This window comes from Chamaea fasciata, unplaced genomic scaffold (genome assembly GCF_029207755.1).
Source record: "Chamaea fasciata isolate MVZ Bird 193981 ecotype frontalis unplaced genomic scaffold, bChaFas1.0.hap1 SCAF_1, whole genome shotgun sequence".
Taxonomy (NCBI): domain Eukaryota; kingdom Metazoa; phylum Chordata; class Aves; order Passeriformes; family Sylviidae; genus Chamaea; species Chamaea fasciata.
The window spans coordinates 132,248,290-132,270,841 of NW_027094086.1; the positions used below are offsets into that span (position 1 = coordinate 132,248,290).

The 22,552-nt window shown below is 40.9% G+C and overlaps 1 protein-coding gene across 2 annotated transcripts in view; it reads right to left on the reverse strand.

Annotated features, from left to right (window-relative positions):
• Window positions 1-22,552, reverse strand: part of FAM171A1 (family with sequence similarity 171 member A1) — an 85,319-nt gene that overhangs the window by 32,464 nt on the left and 30,303 nt on the right. For both annotated transcript variants that reach the window (XM_066198306.1, XM_066198298.1), the window contains exon 2: window positions 4,488-4,715. In XM_066198306.1, the coding sequence (XP_066054403.1) occupies window positions 4,488-4,715 (228 nt within the window). The remainder of the gene's footprint in view (window positions 1-4,487; window positions 4,716-22,552) is intronic.

Sequence of the window (22,552 nt, forward strand, 5' to 3'; positions counted from 1 at the left end):
AGTAGCACTAAGGCCAGACAATTACAAAATTTGCCTTTACTCCAATAATTTAATTTGTATGAAGAAAGCTAATATAATTTAGACACCTTGGGGAGCTCAATACCATCAACCATGCCAACATCTTCTTCCATATCTGCCAGACTATAACGAATATATAACCTCTAAGCTTCCCTTGGGATTTTCTGCACAATCTTTTTTCAGCATGTCAAAGACAGAAAGACACAGCTTTTAAGGCCAGAAGGATGACAGTGATGATCCAGCCTTACTCCTGTATAACTACAGCCTTCCCTGAATTAATTACTGCTGCAGATTCAACAGCTGTACCAAAACTTGAAAATATGCTGTATGAAAACTCTGATTTTATTTTTACAGGCGACCAGTGGTGAAGAACACACCACAACCTAAATGTTCTAATAAATAATTATGAGGGCAGTTAAACTATGTGCCTCTTTACCCATCAAAATTTATAGAGGTTCGATTTCCAGCCATTTGATCTTCTTTTTATACAGGCCTGCTAGACAGAAGAATTCTCTCTTACCTGTTTCCTGTTCTCTATGAGGGTATTGATGGACTATGATCAAATTACCCCATGAACTTTCTTGCTAGTGAACAAAATAAATTAAGCACTTCGAAGTCTTTCCCTGTAAACTGTATTTTCCAATCTCTTAATCACCCCTGATAAAAGTCCACAGTTTTAAATATTCTTCTTGAAGCATGGATCCAGAGATGGACACACACTTCCCTGAATGGCTATGCCAAGGACAAGTCCTGAAATACTATACTCTGCTTTCCCAGTTTTTAACCTTATTCTACAGGCAAACAATTCCAGATGAGGTCTCCTCTCCCAGAAATATCATAAGCATCATCCTCTGCTCCTAAAACTGTATTTCACCACAGTGAATACCATGGTTTGCTTTGACTGACTGTCCTGGTTTGAGCCAGGATGCAGCTATTTTGTTCTCTGTTGCTGGTACAGTGCTGTGTTTTGGATTTGGGATGACAATACTGTCAGGAACACACTGATGGTGTTGGTGTTGCTGAGTAGTGCTTATCCTAAATCAAGGACTTTGCAGTTTTCCATGCTCTGTCAGTGAGAAACTGCAGAAGAAACCGGGAGGGAGCACAGCCAGGACAGCTGACCTGGCCTAGCCAAAGGGAAACTTTATACCCGAGAATGTTATGGCCAGTATATAAACTGGGGGGAGTTGTCTGGCAGGGGTCAACTGCTGCTCAGGGATGGGATGGGCAATTGTATTGTGCATCACTTGCTTTAACTGGGTTTTACTCCCCACACGCGTTTTGTTAAGTCATCGTTGTCTTCTTCTTCTTCTAAAATTTTACTTTATTTCAATTACTAAACTTTATTTCAATTATGTTCTTATCTCAACCCACAGTTTTTACCTTTTGATGATTCTCCTTCCCACCCCATGGAGGCTGGAGAGGAGGAAGCAGATGGTGGTACTTAGTTGATGACTGGAGTTAAACTATGACACTGCCTCTACCAACGAAGTCTGAACAGTGCTGTCTCAGCAACTCCCTCTCTTCATGCCATATACTGCTCCAAAAGGAGTGTCCTTTTAAATAAGGATTACCAGTCACAAAGGTTTTCTTCCAAATTTTTTACAAAGAAAAATCTAAGCGTAGTTAAGAGCAGACAGATGAACACATCTTCCATCACGAACACTTCAACAACTCAAGTGATGTTAAATTAATGAACTGTTAATAAGTGGAGTCATGGCTCTGCTGATAAATATTTTAATGGAAGAAGAGATCTTAAATGTTTTCCTCCTACCATTTATCACTATATAAATAAATAATCCTCCTGCTTCAGCAGTAAAGTGTTAGTAATTATTTTCGTTAATATAGGAAAAGCTAATTTCTACCAAATTATAAGAACCGAAAACCCTTGATGTTTACTCCTTGAAGCTACTACAACAATACCACAAGTTCAGTGGCTGCACATCCTTTCAGCATAACACTATTACTAATGCATATTGCCTGTGATGGAGGAATCCTGATCCTTTGGCAAAGCTCTGCTATAGCACTTCAAACATTACCACGCTTTAGCTTTCAAATCTACTCCCTGCTCATGGTTATCATTTTCCCATTTGAGGTAAATATGGCCAGAGTTCATTCACCACAGCACACAGGATGGCACGTCAGCTTAAACACTGGCCTGGCTTGAATGCTTCTCAGAGTGGGGAATCTGCTCTGCGGGGGACAGCTCCTAGAACTGCTAACAAGCATTTTTGGGAAATGAGGATCCGGCTATGTGGGTGTGCCCAGACTGCACACTGCAGAACAAAGATTGAGATATGCTGCCTGCTCCCCATCATTCAAATCAGCTTTAAAGTAACAACAAAACAACTTGCACATTTTTTCAAAGTTCTATACTGTGCTAGTTAAAAGTATGATAGGCATTTAAATACAGGGAATTTAAATACAAACAGTTCTTGTAGAGTTTTTTAAAGACTTTAGGCATCTCAATCAATACAAAATATAAAAGCCTAAGTATCTTAACTTTTATGTCATGTACCTTTCCAGGATCAATTCAAAGAACAATCCTATTAAATCTACATAGGGCATATCAAGTTGTAACTTGATGTTTCTTTAATCAAAGAAAGGAATAAGTTCAAGGTACAGGAAACAAAATTAAGGATTCTACTTCCAATTAAATCAATGGCAAACTATCTACCAGTATCAGTGGGGGAAGATCAGAGGTGAAACGAATCTACTTTCTGAGCTAAGTTCACGTTTCAGCCATGGAAAGAAAGATTTTGTGGAACCTATACAGTTACTGCTCTTTAAACTTCAATGATTTGCTAAAACAAAAGCACCCTGTTTCATTCCCTTCCCTCAAAATCAGTATTTGAGAAAAAAAACCAAGCAAAAAATGAACCAAACAAACTCCAGGCTATGGAAGAGTACATCTCATTCAAGAGACCTAGGGTATGAGTCAGAAAGATATGAGACCCAAGTGAAGGTTATTGCATACTTTAATCATCTAAAAGCACATGAAGTATGCTGAGACAGCTGCACTTCATCTTATTTAAAGAGAAGAAAATCCAAAGGAAATTTCTAAACAGAGTCACAGAACAATTATGGCTGGACGGGACCTCTGGACGTCACTTCTTCCACCAAGCAGGGGTTGTCCAGTTGAGTTCCGAATGTCTTTAACAGTGGAGATTTCACAACCTTTCTGCACAACCTATTTCAATTTTTCTGCTGCTGTAATTAATTGTTGCCTTTTACTTATTTGAAACTCTCCTGGCTGCAACTCTTTTCAGTTGCTTCTTATTCTTTCACTACACCCCAAAGAGCTTGACTTAGAGTCTTTGCTGTAGCACCATTCAGTAGCTGAAAACCATGGCTGAATACAGTGCAGAAAATTTGGAAGAAGTCACTCTTATCTTATCTGAAGCAAGTGAAAGCAGATAAGTAAAGAGCATGTTGAAATGCCTAAAGCATAATTCTGCGTTCGAAGAGATTCACGTTCCTTTCCCCTTCTGAAAATACAAATTTGCTACTTGACCTTGCAGCAAGTCACGCAGTCCTTCTGGCTATGTTGATATTAATAAATAAAATGGAACCAAGGCATGGAATTCAACACTGCCCTGGGAACATATACACTATTTAAATATTAGTGCACCTAAAACCTCACATGGCTTTGGCCCACGCTAAATATCAAACCTGAGACGTGTGTTACTTAGGTGTGATTTGGGTATAATACAAGCCTGGGACCATTCCCAAATTACATGGACCCTAATTGCAGCTGAGGATTACAAGAAAGGCAGATGAAACTCGGGATGTGATCTTCATGTAGCTGTTCCATCTCAAGGTTTGAAAGCCACCCTCAATCTGTTCTTTTTAGCAGTACAGAAATAGGCTTCATGACTCAATTCTTCCTCTCGAATAACTAATGTAAGGTTCTGAGGCATTCTGATAAAAACTAGCATGCAAGTATTATTGTTATATTTGTTTGCCTGTGGAAGAAGCAAAACCATGCTAATTAAGTCAGTAAAAATCCTTACATCTGGATAACATAATTGCCGATTAAAACTGTCCTGACATGGCTAAGAACTAAAAGACCAGGACTGTTTTGTACATTACAGCCTATGGTGCAACAGTTGTTGCTACACCTTGGAAGAGAAGCGTGAGTGCATCACACTGAAACAAGCTTCTTGGAAACAGAATTCCCATAAAGAAAAAGATCTGGAATAGGTTTCTATTTTCTATGGAGCTGTAGGAGCACCAACAGTTGTTTGAAAACTGACGTAGCACTGTATCGAGGACCTCCAGAAGGAGAGTGAATCTCTGATCAGCCTTGATGCTGCAGTTTAACCGAGGAACAAATGTTACTATCTTTGAAATGTACAGATGTTTCTCCTCCCACCCACGATCTCAAGCATTGAAACACATTATACAAAACTGTGTAGCTTCCTTTAGATGCAATATCTTACCTCAGAACAAAAATAAAGATCTCTTACCAGGCAATCTTACAGGTTTCCATGGTGCAGAATTTGGCACATATGCATGTTTACTAGCAGTCACTATCAGCTGATTGCCCAACTTATACTGAAACTTGAGGAAGGCAGTGCCATCTGCTCCCGAGGTTCCAGATGCAATGGAGATTTGGTTGGTAAAAATCTCAATGAAGGCTTCAGTTACTGGCTGATGGGTGCTGGCATCGCTTACATGGACCTTCAGCGTTACTTCTGTAATGACAAACAACCACAGTGATTACTGTCTGAAAAGCTTCTGTGGGAGGCAGCAGTTAGAACATGCAGACACACCAAAGAAAAGACACCAGCTCTGACATTTTGGTGCCATGTACAACTTTTTATACTGGCCTGAAGTTCTCCATCTCAGAAAGTCACTCCTCAGAAACACTGGAGAGTCTGTTACAAGCCAGACCAGGTCCTGAATAATTGCCCAACAGCAAAGTTCAGCTCTGGAGACATTTATCTTCCACCTGTGACCCACATGCTACTGGGCAGCACATCTCCAGGGCAGATGAGAGTAACACTCCCTTTGAGGGGCAAAGTGTCAATCACAGAGTACTGTTGTACTATGGCAATTCTATATGTGTGCTATCCAACATCCTGTGTTAGTCACGGACAGCAGGGCATGGAAACTCTCTGTAAGACCCCTGCCTTGCTGAGCCTCTGCTCCAGCCAGCCTTCTCCAGCAGCAGTGGGGAGAGGGAAAGGCTGCAGCTGGGGTATACTCCTCACTCCTTCCCAAAGCAATTCTCTCTGTGGACCAGGAATGGAGGAAATCTGCTGTGATGGAAGCCCAGGAAAAAAGTGGGCAATAGAGTAGGCTGTGCTAGAGTTGGGTATTTTCAGCTCTGGTGGGAGAGATTGCCCCAGCTGGCACAGGACTTCCCTGGTGATGTCTAATCAAGGTGGAGAATTCTCACAGGATTGTGTCCATGTCCTCAAAGCACAGGACAACCAGGTGGGATGCAGAGTGCTAGCAGTGACAGCAGCAGCCCCAACACTACTGGATCAGCCCCTATACTACTGGTGAGAAGCAAAGAAGTGATAGTTAAGGCAGCCAGGAAAATCATACATGTTGCAGATATGCAGTCTAAAGCCAACACAATGGACTACATTTTTCTTGAGTAATTTGCCATTTTTCCAGAAACTAATTACTAGTTTAAATGTTTACAGATGTACAGTATTTGTCCACTCTGGGCACTCCTATGACTAAACCATGCATTGTGTCACCAGGCTTTTGTTACATAAAATGGAGTGGCTTATGCAAGACAGTCCCTCTGGAAGGCATTCTTCTGTATTTATGATTATTTTTCTGTGCCTACAATAGTTCAAGTGCCTCATGCTCTAAAGTAGCAGCTGTTGTCTTTCTGCAATAACCATGACTTAAATGCAATGCTGTGTTGAAAAGACCCAGCAATGATCTACTGCTTTCACCAAGACACTCCTTGAGTTCTTTTCACTTCCAGTTGCCTATTCCTCTTAAACGAACACCTCCCTCCCTCTTTTCTCTCCAACTCTCCCGTTTATCTCATTCCTGTCCTAATGTCTGGAAATTCTGTTGTTCTTGCATGAAGTTCCCTGCCTCAGCTTACTCCACTCCCTAAGGTAGTAGATGGTATTTTGCAAACTCCCTTTTTGTGTCAGGAGACTTCAGCCTCTCACATGCAAGATCCTCCCACTCCATGTGCAAACATTTCTGCATGTGATACCCAGAAAAGAGAGCATAACCTCCTATTCATATATATTCAAAAACATTACACTGACGTCTACAGAACAGTACTGGTGGTACAGTTCTGTTCTATTACTACTGCCTTACAAGAACTTGTTTTTGGTGTAAGCCCCAAGCCAGCAAGACATGACACCAAGAAGAAAACACAGAACTTAACAAAATCTTTGTGGTGACTTTCAATAGTGAAAGGACACAACTGAGTATGCAGAGAAACACACTGTAACAACCTAAAAGTTTAAAAGGACATGAGGACCTAATATAAAAGTAACAGCACATCTGTCCTAAGGGCATTTCAGCCAGAAAGATCAATACCTTGGGCTCCTTCATAAGCAGAGACCACCTCTGTGAATCCTACAGTACTGAAAATACCAATATCAAGCCAGTCTGAACAAAAACCCTATTAGAGAAATTCATCATCAGAGCAGCCATTGCTTTAGAACTTGGCAATGGAGGATGCTAATTTAGATGGGATTTGCATGAAATATATTCTAGCTATTAAAGATTCTGGACTTCTTCCCAGTTTTGCATTCAGCAGTCAAAGGAAGTAATGTACACTGAAAAGCAGTATCCACATACTCTGGTGCCCAGTACAGAGTGCCTCCTTTGAAACCTTGCCTTGACCACCAGGCAACTTGTGAAATCTTGTGTACGTGAAAGGCAGCCACATTAATCAGCAAAGGAAAATATATATATTCATGAAAAAAAATATACAAACATGAGGACAACAAACAGTATAAGTTTTAATTTTCAAAGTGGAGGGATATGCTTAGATCCAAAGCCAGATAGCTGTGCTCTTAGCATTTCCCACTTTGAATTTCCTAGCAAAGAATGCAAGAATAGATGAGGTTAAGAATAATGGGTGATGCATTAACGAAAAAGCAAGAGAACATGACAAGCTGAACACTGCTGTTAGCAATTTCGGTAACATGGAAATTTAGCCTTTTCTAAAAACAACCACAGATAAGAGGGAACCAAGGAGCTTTGGAATATTAAATACTAATTAAGGAAGAGGGTAAGAAAACAACAGAAGTATTGTATCAATTAAATTCCTTATATACATCCAAAATTCTAGAATAGAGACTACTACTCAAATTGATCACGAGAAAAAAACAATAAAATTTTCCTGTACACACAAATCCATCTTTCTCTTCCCAAATCAGAGAGCTAGCCATGGGTATCTTCAACAGGAAATTTCTTTATCTCTCATTCCATAGCTATGTAAGGGCTTCTGTCTGCATACTTCTCTTTCTGCATCCCTCTCTCTTTCTGATAAGGAAGGACAGGGGCTTCCAAAATCCTTCTTCTACGCAGAAATGACAAAGGCAATCACCCAAGACCGAAGACTGACATCCTGAAAGGCAGCAGACTGGAACTGCTGTTCCAAACCACAGAGTTCCTAGATCAGACACTGGGCTTGTTTTCTCCTTCTTTTTGATCTTAACATGTTTTTTTTCCTGAGGAGATAGAGAAAACCCTAGCAGCCTGAACAATCCTAATTCCTTTTCATGTGTTATCTTCCCTGACAAACATGTGAAGTGTATACAACTTGCTTAATTCAGGGCCTTCTCCCACACGACAGCTCCTTTTTCTTATCTAATGCAGCAGTGAAGTCTCGAACACTAAACCTTACATTATCTCTGTAATTTCCACAGCAACTGAATGATTAAAAGCTTAAAACTGGAAAGAAATTATTGAAGAAAACATCCTCTCAAACAGTGACGTGATGAGAACAACCTATAGAAAGAGAAAGTAAGTTTCAGAATTGCTAGGATATATTCAGGCACTTCTTGAGGATCAGGGGAAGGGAAGTAAGAGCAGAGTAAGGACAACTGACCCAAGACCAGTCTGATCTCTAATTAATAGGGAGGTCTTAAATTGAAAGACTACGTATACTAGATGAAATCGATTAGAAGCTGTTTAGAAGACTTACTTTTAACTAAGGAATAGAGTATTCAAAATATCTGGCAAACTTTTTAGTTGGAAATCTCAGCAAAGAGCGGGTGTAAAGCAGGTACATTCTTCTTGAGTTTTGCAGCCCACCACAGCAAAGAGCTCACAAAGAATTAAAGGCACATGGACGCAGAAGAAGCACAGCTCCAGATGAATGCAGGGTACTGAAAGGACTGCAAAAGATGAACTGCTAAAGGGAAGCCTGCTTCATTCTCACACTATTGAATGTAGAGTTGGAGTATTTGCTAAGTTCTAGAGGAGCTTTTTTCAGTGCTACTAGTGAGGTCCTGGAAGGAGGAATGAAACATAAAGGTGAAGAGTGCTGATGTTTCCTCATTTAAGAGCAAAGCAGAGGTGGCTGAGATGACAGACCCTGAGCTGATAAACACACCCAGGGCAGCTGTGGTCTCTCTCTCTTCCCCAGACAAGCCAGCCACAGTCAAGACAGGCTACGCCTGAGCCATAGCCTTGTCTGATGTGCCTGACTCCTGACTGGTGTGGTGTGAATGTGTCTTTTTCAGACCTCATCTGTCTGGCACCTACTTCCCTGCTGGCTGGGCAGGGAAGGGGCACTGGTGGGCACAGGTACAGAGCCAGAGTGACTTGCCTGTACCACTAGTGTGTGTCCTGCCATCGTATTCCTACAGGAAAGATTCAAGTCGAAAGCAAGAACCACTTGGGATAACTGTCATTCCCAGAAGATAAACCACAGGCAAAAACATCTTTTCTAGATGGGCAAAAAGCCTGTGTCTCCTTGTCTAGAAGTGGAAGTAGAAATGGGCCACTCGCAGATGTTAAACAGTGCAACCCTTCAACTCTGCTTTAAGAATCCCAAAGCAAAGTGGGAAAAGAGCAAATAAAACCAGCAAATGCAGGGGTAAATTCCACAAAGAGATCAAGGCTGATATATAGGTATGCTCAAGCAAGTCTAGTGCAAGTCTGCTGTCTTATAGTCCTTCGTCTTTTTTTAAACAATAAACCTCCCTACCTGTTTTTCAAGTGAGTGCAAACCAAAACTACTAGTTACTGTGAAAACAGCTGCTAAAGTACAGCTCCCTCCCAGTTTTCTAGTACTAAATTTATTGTAAGCTATATAAAAAAAACTCCAGCATCTTCAAGGTTATAATTTGGGAAAGTGAAAAAAAGACAGAAAGATCCCTAAATGTTAGCATTCCAATCCAAAATCCCATCTGTCTTCTTAATCTGATTTTTGAGATTTTACTAAGTTTAAACTTTCTCTGAGCAATCCTTCCTGTGCCATCTGCTCTATGAACCCTACTGCCTTGCCTGAAATACAATTAACTTTAAGAAAACTATTTTTGCATTTGTAACCCCTTCTTATACTCACAGCTGCTCTTTACATTGCTGTGAACTGTCAGTTTGGGAATGGTTTCCTTCAGAACTGCTATCATCACTGCTGTCTTCTATAACCAAACTCTTGAAAAGTGAAAACCACTGGGTTTTAGGTAGTTTGGGGCTTTGTTTGTTGTTTGTTTGGGGTTTTTTAAATCAGTAATACAACACAGAAAATAAAATCCTGAGCAATCTGAGCAAAGGCAAACTGTCAGATGCCACATACTGGAATAAACAGAGAAAAGTTACAACACGGATTGGAAATCAAAGATCACAACCCTATTTAGATCCCAATCCTGCAATTTGGTTTCTGTGCACACATCCCTCTGTTAGGCAGACTCCCACTGACGTCTGCTGGACAGATGATCTCTTTTGGGAACAGGCTGACACAGGCAGCTGCTATCACTTAGTTTTTCCTTTGGGGGTCCCTTAGCCATGGACAATGTCAGGATATTACCAAAGAAAGAGATATTTAAATTATCTAGGTTTTGATTAGAAAAAGAAAACTTCCTGCTCATTTAAAAAACGCCATTATGAACTTTATGTAAAATTGTGTCCTCTGCTCTGATTGAACTTACTGGCAATATGCCTGGCTTTGAATGCTACATGCCAAATGGATAAGCCTTTCTGTCTCTTAACCTTTTGCTCATGTGTGAGGTCAATCCTCAGCCAAACAATAGGATTTTCATTTATCTAAAGGAAAACTTTTTCCTAGAAAAAGGAGTGTTCCCCATGCTTTAGCCACAGATGCCAACTCTAGCATTTACACAGTGTTTCGAATGTGCTGCATCAGGAAGGCTCTACTGAGAATCACACTTCAAAAGAGCAGCAATTTAAGTCCGCATGAAGAAAAGGAAACATGTATGTAACATCCCTCCAGAAGCACACAGACTCTGATCTTCATTGATGATGTCAGCTAAAAGTAAGTTCTCAAGCAGCACTTCAAATAGCAAACTACGTGTGCTTGAACAAGATTCACAGTGAAGATAATGACATCCTCTATTCAGAACTGGCTCTGGCCCTCATTACAGGAAAATCAATAGAGCTACACAACCCTCCCCTCCACCACAGGTGACTCAGGTTTCAGCCGGGGTGAGTGTCCGGCACTGATTTCCAGGGAACCCTACCATGGAGAGAGTGGGACACAGGAGGTCTGCTCAGTGCCTGTTTAGTGATTCTCCAAACAATACCAAGGCTGCTGCAGTCCTTGGCATCAAGAAAAATGTTCCTTACTACACTAGTCAGAAATCCAGTAATGACTACACAACACAGCTTGGTTCTTAGACCCAGATTCAGAAGGGATTTAGAGAGCAGAGGGTTCAGAGAAGAGCCACATAAAAATGCAGGGGACAGGGAAGCAGCCGTGGGACTGGCCATCTGAAGAACATGACCTCCTCTTCTTGCAAGAGAAGGCTGGATCACTGTGCCTAACAACAAAACTGCAAAAGACCAAGTCAGCTGAGGACCTTTAATCTTGCCAAGAGAGACAGCCAACAGCTGTACACTGAACCTTAGCAAATTCAGGTGTCATTTTTTGGCAATAAAAGAACAGTTTACTAGATAGTAGACTCAGGCTGTGAGAAAAAAAATTGGGTTAATAGCTTTCATTTCATATCTAGGTGTTTAATTAAGGCTTAAATTAATGTTAAGAGTTAAGACAATTAATGTTTGATTCTAGAACATTTATGAGGCCAGCCCATGGGGTTGTTTGTGGTGCTTCTTTTCAGCACTGCAATCTGAATTTGCAAAACACTTTGTACTTTAGAGGTCAAGGGGACAACTATCAGTAGGATCCTCCACACACTGAGTACTTACAGTGTGATGACTATAATTAACCCCATACCTGAGAAGTCAAGGAGGAACTTTCTTCCTCAAATGCACAACTGATTGATTTCTGAGTTTTTCTTTCATTCCTCTCTTGCTCTTCCTCAGAAACAGCAGAGTGAAATGAGAACTGCATATTCCACTCACTTGACTGACACAGAGAAACCCCGACATGATGCCTGATCAGAGCATTCCGCTCACCTCATCTCTGCAGACATCCAGGATTGTGGAGGAAGCTACACTCAGGTAGCACTTGAGGCTTTTTCACCCTTCTCTGCAGCTCAAGTTGATTCATCCGTATTTCTCATCTAACATTCCTCACTGCTCCAAGTGCCTCAGGCATTGCTGGCACTGTGGCTGGCTCCCCTAGTGCACAAGAATTTAATTTCCAGGGGATTGAAAAAGTTTATATTAACTAAAATAATTAGTCTTAATCATCAATCTTCAAATAAAGCACAGTTGTCTGTGATATGAAGGTCAGATAGGTGCCCTACTTACCTCTTCAGGTTTAAAATCCATTAAACAAAGTGTTCATGAACTAAGATGATAAATACATTAGTTTATCTCACAATGCATTATCTCCTTGGGATAATGCACATAGTTTCTAGTAAAATGTCACAAAAAGAATTCTGCTATATGAACTAGAGCAATTCATGCCACATATGATGAAAACCAGGCTGCTATACAACCCCTGTATTCAAAAGGGAGGGAGGGGCAGCTATGGGATAATAAAATAAAGACATCCATCATGCAACAGTCCAACATGTAAAAGAAGATTTGCATATCCTGACCTGCTAGAGCCTAGAGCATTACCACCAAAATTAATTTCTTGGGAAAAAAGGTAGGCATTTGCTTTAATTAAAAAAAGTGGGAGCTATAAGCATTATGCCCAGATGAGACTCCGATACCCTATTGTTAAGTGATTAAACAAGCATTTATAATTAACTTGAAACTCACATGGCTATGAAACTCATGAATAGCAATAGTTGCATTAACAGGTCTGCCTTTGATCTCTACAGGAACTGTGCATGACACAAACTAATTTCATTTCCAAACCTTGTCTCTTAGACATGGAATTAAATAAAATACTGTCATGGAGCGCAGATGGAAGTTGAGTTTCAAAGCTTTAGCTTGCCACACGCATAATGTATTCTTTACAAGACATGAAAAAGTAATCCCTATTTAAACCCCTCTTTTTTTTTTGTAATAGAGTTCTTTGAAACTCTGTTTGGGGATCAATATGGAATGAGAAGCTAATGCACTGATATTTTCCAGTTGCTCAGCATTAGAGTTCTCCACTGACTCAAGACTGCAGCTGATTTTGTGACATCAGCTCTGAGGATAACACCACACCAAGCTCAGCCACTCAGGGTTTTAAGCCAACTTTATACCTACTGCACCATCAGTCTAGTTTGGCAGAGGGCAGAAATGGAAAGCTTGGATTTGCTTAGCCACAAAGGCAAGTTACATTTTTTCAGAACAACCTTATCCTAAGTCCTATTAATAAAAGTATTCATCAGATGAAAGCCATTTAAAGCAGATATATTCTATATTTAAGCTATCCAATGTATGTTCAATGGGGCAGTGAGGAGACGAGCACTTTTCTTTTTTCCTCATTTTCAAGCAGCTTTAATCTTACGTTTAATCTCTGATTTCCAAAGCCTGTTATGAAAGCAAAGCTAGCTATCACTCTGGAAGAAGGTATTTTTACTTGGGTTGTTTGTTTTTAAACAAACCACTGTAACAATTCAAACAAACCCATCTCAAGGGCCTCTCTACATTCCCACTGCAGCCTGCAGTGCAAACTTCCACATTCACCTCAGTAATTCACTGATGTAAGCTCATGCACATACAGAGGCGAACTAATGCGCTAAAATTTTATCTTAGGCACTTGCACGTTCCCTTTCTTCAAATAACTCAATAGTCGATTTATAATCACTTCATTCCTTGAAGAAGTTATCCCCAGCTGGCAGACAGGAAAATTAAATTGTAGGTGAAGCTACACATGGCAGCCATCTCATTCCTCCAACCCAGCCAGCCTGAGCAGAGAGCTCTGCAGGGTGATGAGGAGTGCAACAATAGTGTTCAGCCACTCCACAGTAAAACCAGGAGCATCCTTTCCTTTCCCACTTCTGTGGCCTGGCTGTGGTCTCTTGCTCCTTCTCTTGGGCTGCCCCACTTCTCCTTGGACCTGCTGCTGTGTTGGTTGCATTTACTAATCCAGCACTGCACCAGCCCAACAAACCGAGTGGCTCAGTGCCAGGTTATCAGGCTGAACTGCTGAAGCAACGCGGCCCCACGTGCCAAAATCAGCAGAACAGGCAAGCATGGGGGTGGAGAGTGGTGGCCAAGTGCAACACTGGCAGCAGAAAAGAAAGGATCTGGGACCACCCCTGCTGGTTCACAGGCAATTCAGACAGCTCTGTTGCACTTTGAAGGGCACCTGCCCGTCTCCTGAACTTGGCAAGCTTAAGGTCAGTATTTGGCATGTACAGTTGCAGTAAACCTTTATTCTGTATTAATTCCAAATGCCATACTGATTCCCCAATAACTTCCCAACCTCTACCGCGGCATACTGGCACCACAGCAGTAAAATCTCCTGGCTCCATAATGACAGGATGCTTGTGACAATGCCAGGAAGGGTTGGTATGGAGCAGCAAGGACTTTTGCACAGGCATTACAGAGTGTTTACAATAGTTCTTGAACACCCCAATACCTCTACAGTCAGTTGGTATTTGTGACTGGGTGGATGGAGGAGGTTACTGTTGTTTCCTCCTGACCCTAAAAAGCTCTCTTTTATTAACATCTCTATAGGTCACTTCCTGTGACTTCTGTCACAATAGCACCAATATTAAATGTCACCAAACTTGTCTATATTGAAATTTTCCTATCCTCCAAAAATAATTATTTCCAAGTTTTTGAGATTTTTCTGTTCAAAATAGTATTTCTATTTCTTCATTTGGAATAGCTGAAAAATTTCATTAACCTGTGATCTAGGTCTTCTCCTAGATAATAAATAAAAATGTTAAATAAAATAGGACCCATTACAGTTCCCCTTATCCACACACTGTAAAGCAACCCTAGCTTAATACATGGCCATTCATCATTACACTTTGTTTTCTCTTTCATCCAATCTCAGTCACATAGAAGAAGCCGTCTGATCCAAGTCAATTAATTTTTCAATTAGTATTCTTGAACCAGGCTGCTGTACTGTCTATACTTCAGCAATGATGACTGCATATATATGCTGAGCATACATAACTGACTCAGCAACCAAAACTTACGTCAGTTTAAATTACTATAATAGCCATGGTGATCTTAATTCTTGGCAGGGGATTAATTTTTAGGGCCATTATGATTTCATGAGAAAAATAATTCTAATCAGATTTAAACTCTGAATTTTGAAAAATTACTTTCTATTCCCCTACACTGGAAGTCAATTATGTAAATCAGAAGTTACTGGCTCTTCCACAAATTCACAATCATAATGGAAAGGTACAGTTACACTTGCAACATTCATCTTTCTTAGACTCACTATATTTAAAAACCACAATATGACGAGGGTTTGACATGCTGCTCACATTATTCCAAGCTGAGAAGAGCACTGGAGAACACCTCTGTATTTCTTGCTGCTTGCAGCTCTGATTCCCAGAGCTGCTTATCACAGTCACATGAATACCACTGTACCTAGAAATTAAGGTTTGGAGGTCCACAAACCAGGATTTGGGAATGGGTGAAAGTAACTTGGAAGTAGCCCATTTGTTTAGGTACTACATGTAATTGCCTGATCTAAGGGGGGTTGTCTGAAAGGGATGACGCTCTGCTGAAGGACTAGCGGGGTTCACAAATCAAAATGATAAAAACCAATGAATCTCAGCTAATCAAACAGATCAGTGAATTATGTTCTATTTAGAGATCAATCTTGATGTAAAATGTTGTGACTGGCCAATAAATGGCAGAGGAGGGCTGAGAGATGGGCAAGGGCTATGTGCCCTGAAGCTCAGGAGATAATGCAGGGTGAGACTGACCATAGCTACTGCAAACAGGATAGACTTCATCTCAACACAAATGGCACCCGAGGGTGGCCTTTGTGTTAGATGAACAGCTATCTCATATGAATGAATCAACTGACTACACAACCACTGAGTGGATCAAATATTTCTCCAAGTTCATTAAAAAAGTGAGAATGTCTCCCAGATTAGCCCAGGGAAGCCATATATGCATGGCTCAGACCAGTAAAGCATTTAAGAACTGAACAATTAGCAACATAAATAAAATCAAAGATAGCTGTGGGCTGGTTTCAACCTATGTATTCCTTCTCAGCAGCTGGTACTGGCCAGCATCATGATGGTGAGCATATTACAGAGACCAAGAACAGGTACCACATATTGGTGTAGTGACTGAATTATTATTGTTGTTAATGTATTTTGTATTAACAAAGTACAAATTACACTGACATTGTGATTTTGGTATAGTTTTTATCATTGTGCTAAATCAAAAATTCCACGTAATGTTAAACGTATCTTCAAATAAGTAACCTTGATATTACACATGCACCTACCTAAAAGAGCCCAGTCAGAGCACACAAGACTCTGTCAAATGGTCACATTATTTATTAGTTTGTCCATTTGACATCATAAAAGAGTTATTGCTTTTACTCTGGCATGAGCTCATTCTAGATATTTATAGCTGTAAGCAGCACTCTGCTCAAGCTCTTTCCCTCAGCAAAGAATCCCTCAAACTGTTTCATTATACCTCGTCTGTTTCTTATACTTGTGTTATAAAACACACATCTGCTTAAAAGTAACACCATCATATAGGGCTGCTGGTGTTTTCAGTCCGACAAATACAAGGATGGCCACTTTCCCATTTACAAGCAGATATGTAGAACTGAAAACATTCCAGCGGCGTGCTCTGATTCCTTGGCACAGACAGCAACATGAATATTTTGTAGGCTGCTTAGTCTATGCATTAAGCAAGCATTATAAACTATTATTATACTGGTTTAAACAAACAGCTGTATGTCTGGGAAGTGATCTACTGTGTGCAAACAATGCTTACAGGAGAAGCAGGAGAAAGGCCTTTCTAAATACCCAAATCATACAGATGCTTAACTTATATACAGAAGTTGCATTAACAGGATGTGCCGGGGAAATCTGCTGGGATGCAAATGAAAAAGGAGAGCTACAAGACCGATAATCAACTTCTAAAAGGGTAAAATATGCTCTATTATATGTTGTGCCCAGAATGAATACACTGTTAGCACTTGGGGACATGCCTTGTGATGCCTGGTTAATGACTGGACTTGATGATCTTAGAAGTCTTTTCCAATCTTAGAGGTTCTATAATTAGCAGATAAAATGTTCATGTATGTTATCCACATACTTATGTATGCTAAGTTAAACTGAAAACACAAGGTACAGCTAATCACACTAAAAATGACAGCATTTACTCAAGTTTCCTTGACAGTACCAGACCTTATCATTTCCCTGAAACCCATTCAAAAACCAAGTTTACAGATACTTTCTTGAAGTTAAGAAAACAAGTATTTCCCACAGGGATATCTCCTCTTTGTTCATTTGTAATTTATTCTGTTCTCACACTTGCAAAGGAACTGCTAAAAAAAATTACAGTATTCAACAGTTAATCATTACTTTAAATGAACTAGTCCAATAAATTAAAAACCTATTCTACCATATTTAGTCAGAAATACAATTCCAGTAACACCAGAGTGCTAACCTAGTAAACATGTAAAACAGAGATACAGATTCCTCATCTCCCTTTTTCAAATTTAACAGCCATAGGAAATCTATAAATACCAATTTTTAGCAATATATTCAGTGTCACTTCATGCTATGTTTTATTTTGGAATTCACTTCTCTAAATCACCATGCATTTAAAGTTCACATAATTTCAACATGTCCTGAAATTTAGGAAATCAACATTCCACAATACAAAAGTATGGTATTCTTTCTGCTTCGCTGAGCGTTTGTTCGAAATCAAAAATGCTCTTTACTTTTTCTGCCCCTCTTAACACTAAGACTCTGAAAAAAACCCCAATACACAGAATTCAAAGGATGTGTGTATGTATATACACTCACAATCTGAAGCACTGAGTTATACAGGAAGGCTGATTTATTTATTCCAACAACAGATCCAACAACACAGGTGGTCAGTTGTTCTCTTGAGGTTGCAAAATTACTAAAGGGAAGAGGAAAAATGACAGTAGATTGCTATTACTGCCCAAAGCCATCCTGAATTCCCAGCTAGCCTTGTGCTACCATAACAGCACAAGGGAGACTTCCCGTCATCAGCTGGCCAAGCACAATATGCACCCCTCTAAAGAGCAGAGAAAGTGGAGAGGTTAGAAAACCCCACAGCACTCATCTTGTAGGAACCAGCAGTCTACTGCAACGACGACGACAACAGTTGCCTTAGATGTTTGTAAAGACAAAAGGACTTTGGGTCTACTGCTCTAGCACAAGATCAGCAACAAATACCATAGCAAAACAGCGACAGTTCTATGTAGTTACAGTAAAATTCTACAGACAATTAACGTTCTGTATCCACACACATGTGGATGCAATATAGGAGAAACAAAATAATTAAAAATGCAATTGCCTTTAACGGCAACTTAAAACAGCTTATCTGCAGATTCAAGTTTCTCACAGAAATGGTGGAGTTACTCTAATGCTAAGATGTTCAACGTGAACAAGAAGGATTTTAACTTTAGCTTTGGACCATTCAATCAGATACTCCCATCCGAGTTGGTAGCTAAATAAAGAAATATTGAAGCAAGTAAGAATTATTACCAGCTAATTAATATTTGCACTTCAAGTTCATCTTTCTAGCCATTAAATGAGAATTAAAATTAGGCTGAAATTATTTTGTAGTTACATTCACATGGAGCCCAAAATGCTTGGGTCTCAAATAGCACGTAACAGCAAGCTAATAGTTCAGCTAAGTATGGCGACTCATAGTATATAGCTACTCCTTTAAAACACGATTCTGTTAGCTGCAATACTAAAGCCAGGCAAAATACATTTCATATTCTTTTCAATGAGTGTGTTTACATATAAAACATTGCTGCCTACTTTGGAGTTTGGTTTAGAAATTCATTTTTGTTACTGCCATGCTAAAACTGCAGTGAAGTGGGTGGAATTTCTTAAAATTTCTCTTTTCAACTAGGAACCCCAGCCAAAGTGTTTTTGAGAGCCACTGCTCCAATTCCCTTGGTAGAACGAACTTTTAGAAAATGAAATAGGTAACTGTGAAGCAGAACGGGTGAGATTTCACGATCCACTTAGGGATGCAGTGCTAAACTTGCTGTCAACACAGACAGTGGTAGAAGCAGATGGCTCTGCAGGCCATAAGCTACTTTTGCACCATGCCTATCCTTTCCCACAAATTAGAGGGGTTTCCTGGAAAAATGCCCTGGGGACTGCCTGTTACATTAGCAGCAACAAAGCCTGAACTCTGAAGATGTGGCCTTCACCTTGATAGTTCTCCTGTTTCTGCTGCTTAGGCTACATCGCATGCAGAAAGGGTCTGTGGAAGGCAGCTGCACTCCAAGACAGAAATCCTCTCTGTCAGGCAAAGACGTTGCACAGCATCTTCCCAGCCAGGGCCCCTGGAGCAGCACAAGAACGTGCTCAAGGCTGAGGGTCTCACCAAGGAATCCTGGTCTGGGCTACTTTCTGCTCTTGTGCTGAAGACTCACATGGTTTAAAATCTGCCACCTCTTTGGCTTGATGACCTACTGCTGAAATAACTTGGTTAAGATGACATAGACTCTCAGCTATTAATTTTCAGAACTGCTTGTGAAACATCTTGCTTCATATTCAGCTACCTCTGTCCTGCTGTCTTCATGTTCCAAGACTCCATCACATACTAATACACTTTTTTTAAAAAAGAAAACCAGAGAAAGCTCTGCTAAATGCAATTAACTGTAATAACATGAAATAAATTGACTTACACTGGTGAAATATGTCTTGTTTAAACTTCATTTTATTTAAGTAGCAGTGGTAGCAACTATATTTAAGTAGGAGACCTGCCACAGTTTTAAAAAGAGCACAACAAACAAAACACATATACTTTACTTTGGCTCTCTCTGCAACAGTTTAGGACAAAACCTTCCAAGTTTCACAAGATATTATATCAACATGCAGAGGAACACAGGCTTCAGAAGTTCATTCTACAAAATGCACAGAGAATTTAAAATTATTTTTTAAAAGAAGAGTTTTCATTTTTCAACAGCTTGATTACAACCCTTGCTACGTTGCTCCCCAAGAGTGTCCTTGTGAAAATATGCATCCTTTTTAGAGCACTTGCAGTGACAGCAGGCACACTGATTTCAGCAACTGTAACAGCTCAGTTGTGAAGTCACCAAACCTTTTTGCCAAATCAATCAAACCCAGAGTTACAAGAAGCCCTAAAGCATGTAGCAAAATATGCTGAATATCTGAAATGTGGTATGATCATGAAGATCAGAGCAGCAGTAAGGCCCCTTGGTACAGCAGCATCCTGGAGCTCCTTCCTCCAGGGTGAGGACGCAGGTTCCAGCAGACTCACACAAAAGCAGCATCTTCCTGACATTTTGTGTGGGCAGCCCCAGTTGCTCTTGCCTATGACTCAATTGCAAAAGTGAACAGATGGGACTTGATCTACTCCCTTTTGAAGAAAGCAATCACCTGCCAGTCTGTTTTGGTTTTCCCCCTCCTGTGGTAGTTTTTTTCAGGCTCCATATAAGGCCCTCAAACCTATATATTACATCAAGAGTCAAAAACGACACCTGAAAAAGAGCAAGGCACCAGGCTTGCCAGAGTTATAGTGCCATTTTTACTGTTACTGGATTTTTTAATATATTTTAAATAGGATCCATAAAAGCAAAAATTTGAATGATGAAGGAAGTCGATTAAGATGGCAGTGGGACTGCTTCTTGGTTTAAGGGCTCTTAGGAAACAGTCACAGACTCTATTTAGGAAAAAGAGCTCTGAACTCGGAGGAAGAAAGGTAGTACAGTAACAGAGTGAAAATGTAATGAAGAGAGGGCAGCATCTAGCTTTTGTATGAGTTTAATGAAAGCCTATGAATAAATTAATTCTAACAGTTTTTTAGCTTGCAGAGAATCGACAAAATGTTTCATGTTCAGTGGGACTTTCACCTCCTATTAGATAAAAAAAGATGAATGAATGTAATCTTGTGAAAGGAAAAGCCTTTGGGCTGAGCTGGCAAGAGCAGTAAATGGACCTTAACACCAGAGGCACATAGCTGGGAGCCTGCCTGGTTACCTGCCACATCTGTGAGCCTGGGTAAAATGGGAGGGGATAGGAGGACAACGAAAGAGGTGGACAACCTCCATTCACTGCAACAGAGAAACAAGAGTGAGGAGAGATGTTTACACGAAAGTCACAAGTCCGCAGGTGTTGCCCCCCCATCTTCCCAAAGTTTAGAAAAAGCCCCATAAACGGGTTTTTCTCCCTGAACACTGGACTCTCCTTCCTTTTTAAGTCCTTATCACATTCCAGTAATTCCTGTCAGCTCTAGACTGACTGTTGCTATTTGCTCTTACTTGCACTGGCCTTAGAAGTGATCCCAAAGTGTTCAGAAAAGCAAGATGCAGAGAAAACTTTTCCTTAGTGCAGCAGTAGAAGACTAACACCTATGTGATGCCACAGGCCCTGCTCACTGACGCAGCCAGTGCCATCGCTCCTCTCCCCTGACGTGCCCAGGTCTCTGGGCTGGAGGTGTAAGGCGGCAGGGTCAGCACACAGCTGTGTTCCCTGCTGACAGCCAGAGCTTTGCTGGGGAAGCTGCCCCATCCCCCAGCCTTGGCCTACGCACTTCACTGACATCATCCAAGATTCACTCCCCTTCCAGCACATCCACCCCAGATACTGACAACATCTGCTTCGGGCCAGAATACCCTGGCCTTTTGACTCCCATTTCTCCTTTCTCTTTGCGATCATTTGCTACATTTTATTTATTACAGCAGCTGGATGTTCAGGTTTAAGATCCTCCTATGCATGTGGGCTTTGTACATGTAAGTATCATCTCCCCCTGGATATGGGGGTGTTGGGTGGGGGAAGGGAGGAAAAAGATGAGAAGTTGAGTATTTCAAGCCACTCCCTTTGATTTGCAGGGTAAGTACATCACTGCTGTGTGCCGAGACACTTCGGTCCAAGGGCTGTACACAGCTGTCATGGAGCCAGGTCACAGAACCAGCGCCTGCATTATGGGTCACTTCTGCCGCTTCCACAGATACCACCCTCAGCCCACCACATCAGGGCTGTCAGCCAGCTGGCAAGGAACTGAGGTGGGGAGGGGAGACCAAAGCAGCACAGGCTCTGCCTTCTCCTGTCACAGCAGTCAAGCCGAGCTAAGAGATACAAACACTTGCCTACTCACACATTGTGCTGTGATGCTGCTCAGGGCTTGCAGGACTACTACACCCATCCCCTCAGAGGAACACAGTGACTCAAAGCAGCTTTGACTTCACACCCTGCAAGCACCAAAACCAGCAGCAGGGTATTTTGGGGAACAGTGTGCCCCAAAACCACCCGAGTGGTGCAAAACAGCAACTCCAGTCTTGTGCCATAAGGACCCAGGAAAACACCGTGGCTCTGGGATCTGTACTCACTGCTCCAACAGATCCCAGTCCAATGTTGGGAGGACACCTAGGAGTATGCCATCCCTCTGACTTCTGCAGCTTGCTCTCCACAAGATAATTTCTGAAATGGCTGTAAGCCATCAGGGTCCCACCCTAGGCAGAACTGCAAAGCACATGGTGAATCACTTCTCCCCCTGAAGCTTTGGCATAGCTTGTGTGACAGCATTCAGCATCTGGGACACTTGCAAGATAAAACCAGAGCAAGCTGCAATCAGAAAGGCATCTAACACTAGCACAACTCTTGCAAACACTTAAGCAAATCATAGGTTAAGTAGCGATGTAAGTGCTAGAAGATGATCTGCACATTGCTTTATGGGAAAAAAAAAAAAAAGTCAAATGGAAAAGATTTCTCACTCAGGAGAGATGAACAGTGGTGGAGAACATCTATACACATCAGCAATCGGATACAAAGCAATACCTAAAAATATCCAAAGGGAAAACTAGTAAAATAGTATGCTTAAATGCAATACATGCGTTATATATGCAACATGTGTGTTATAAACGCAGGATGTGATATAGATGCTT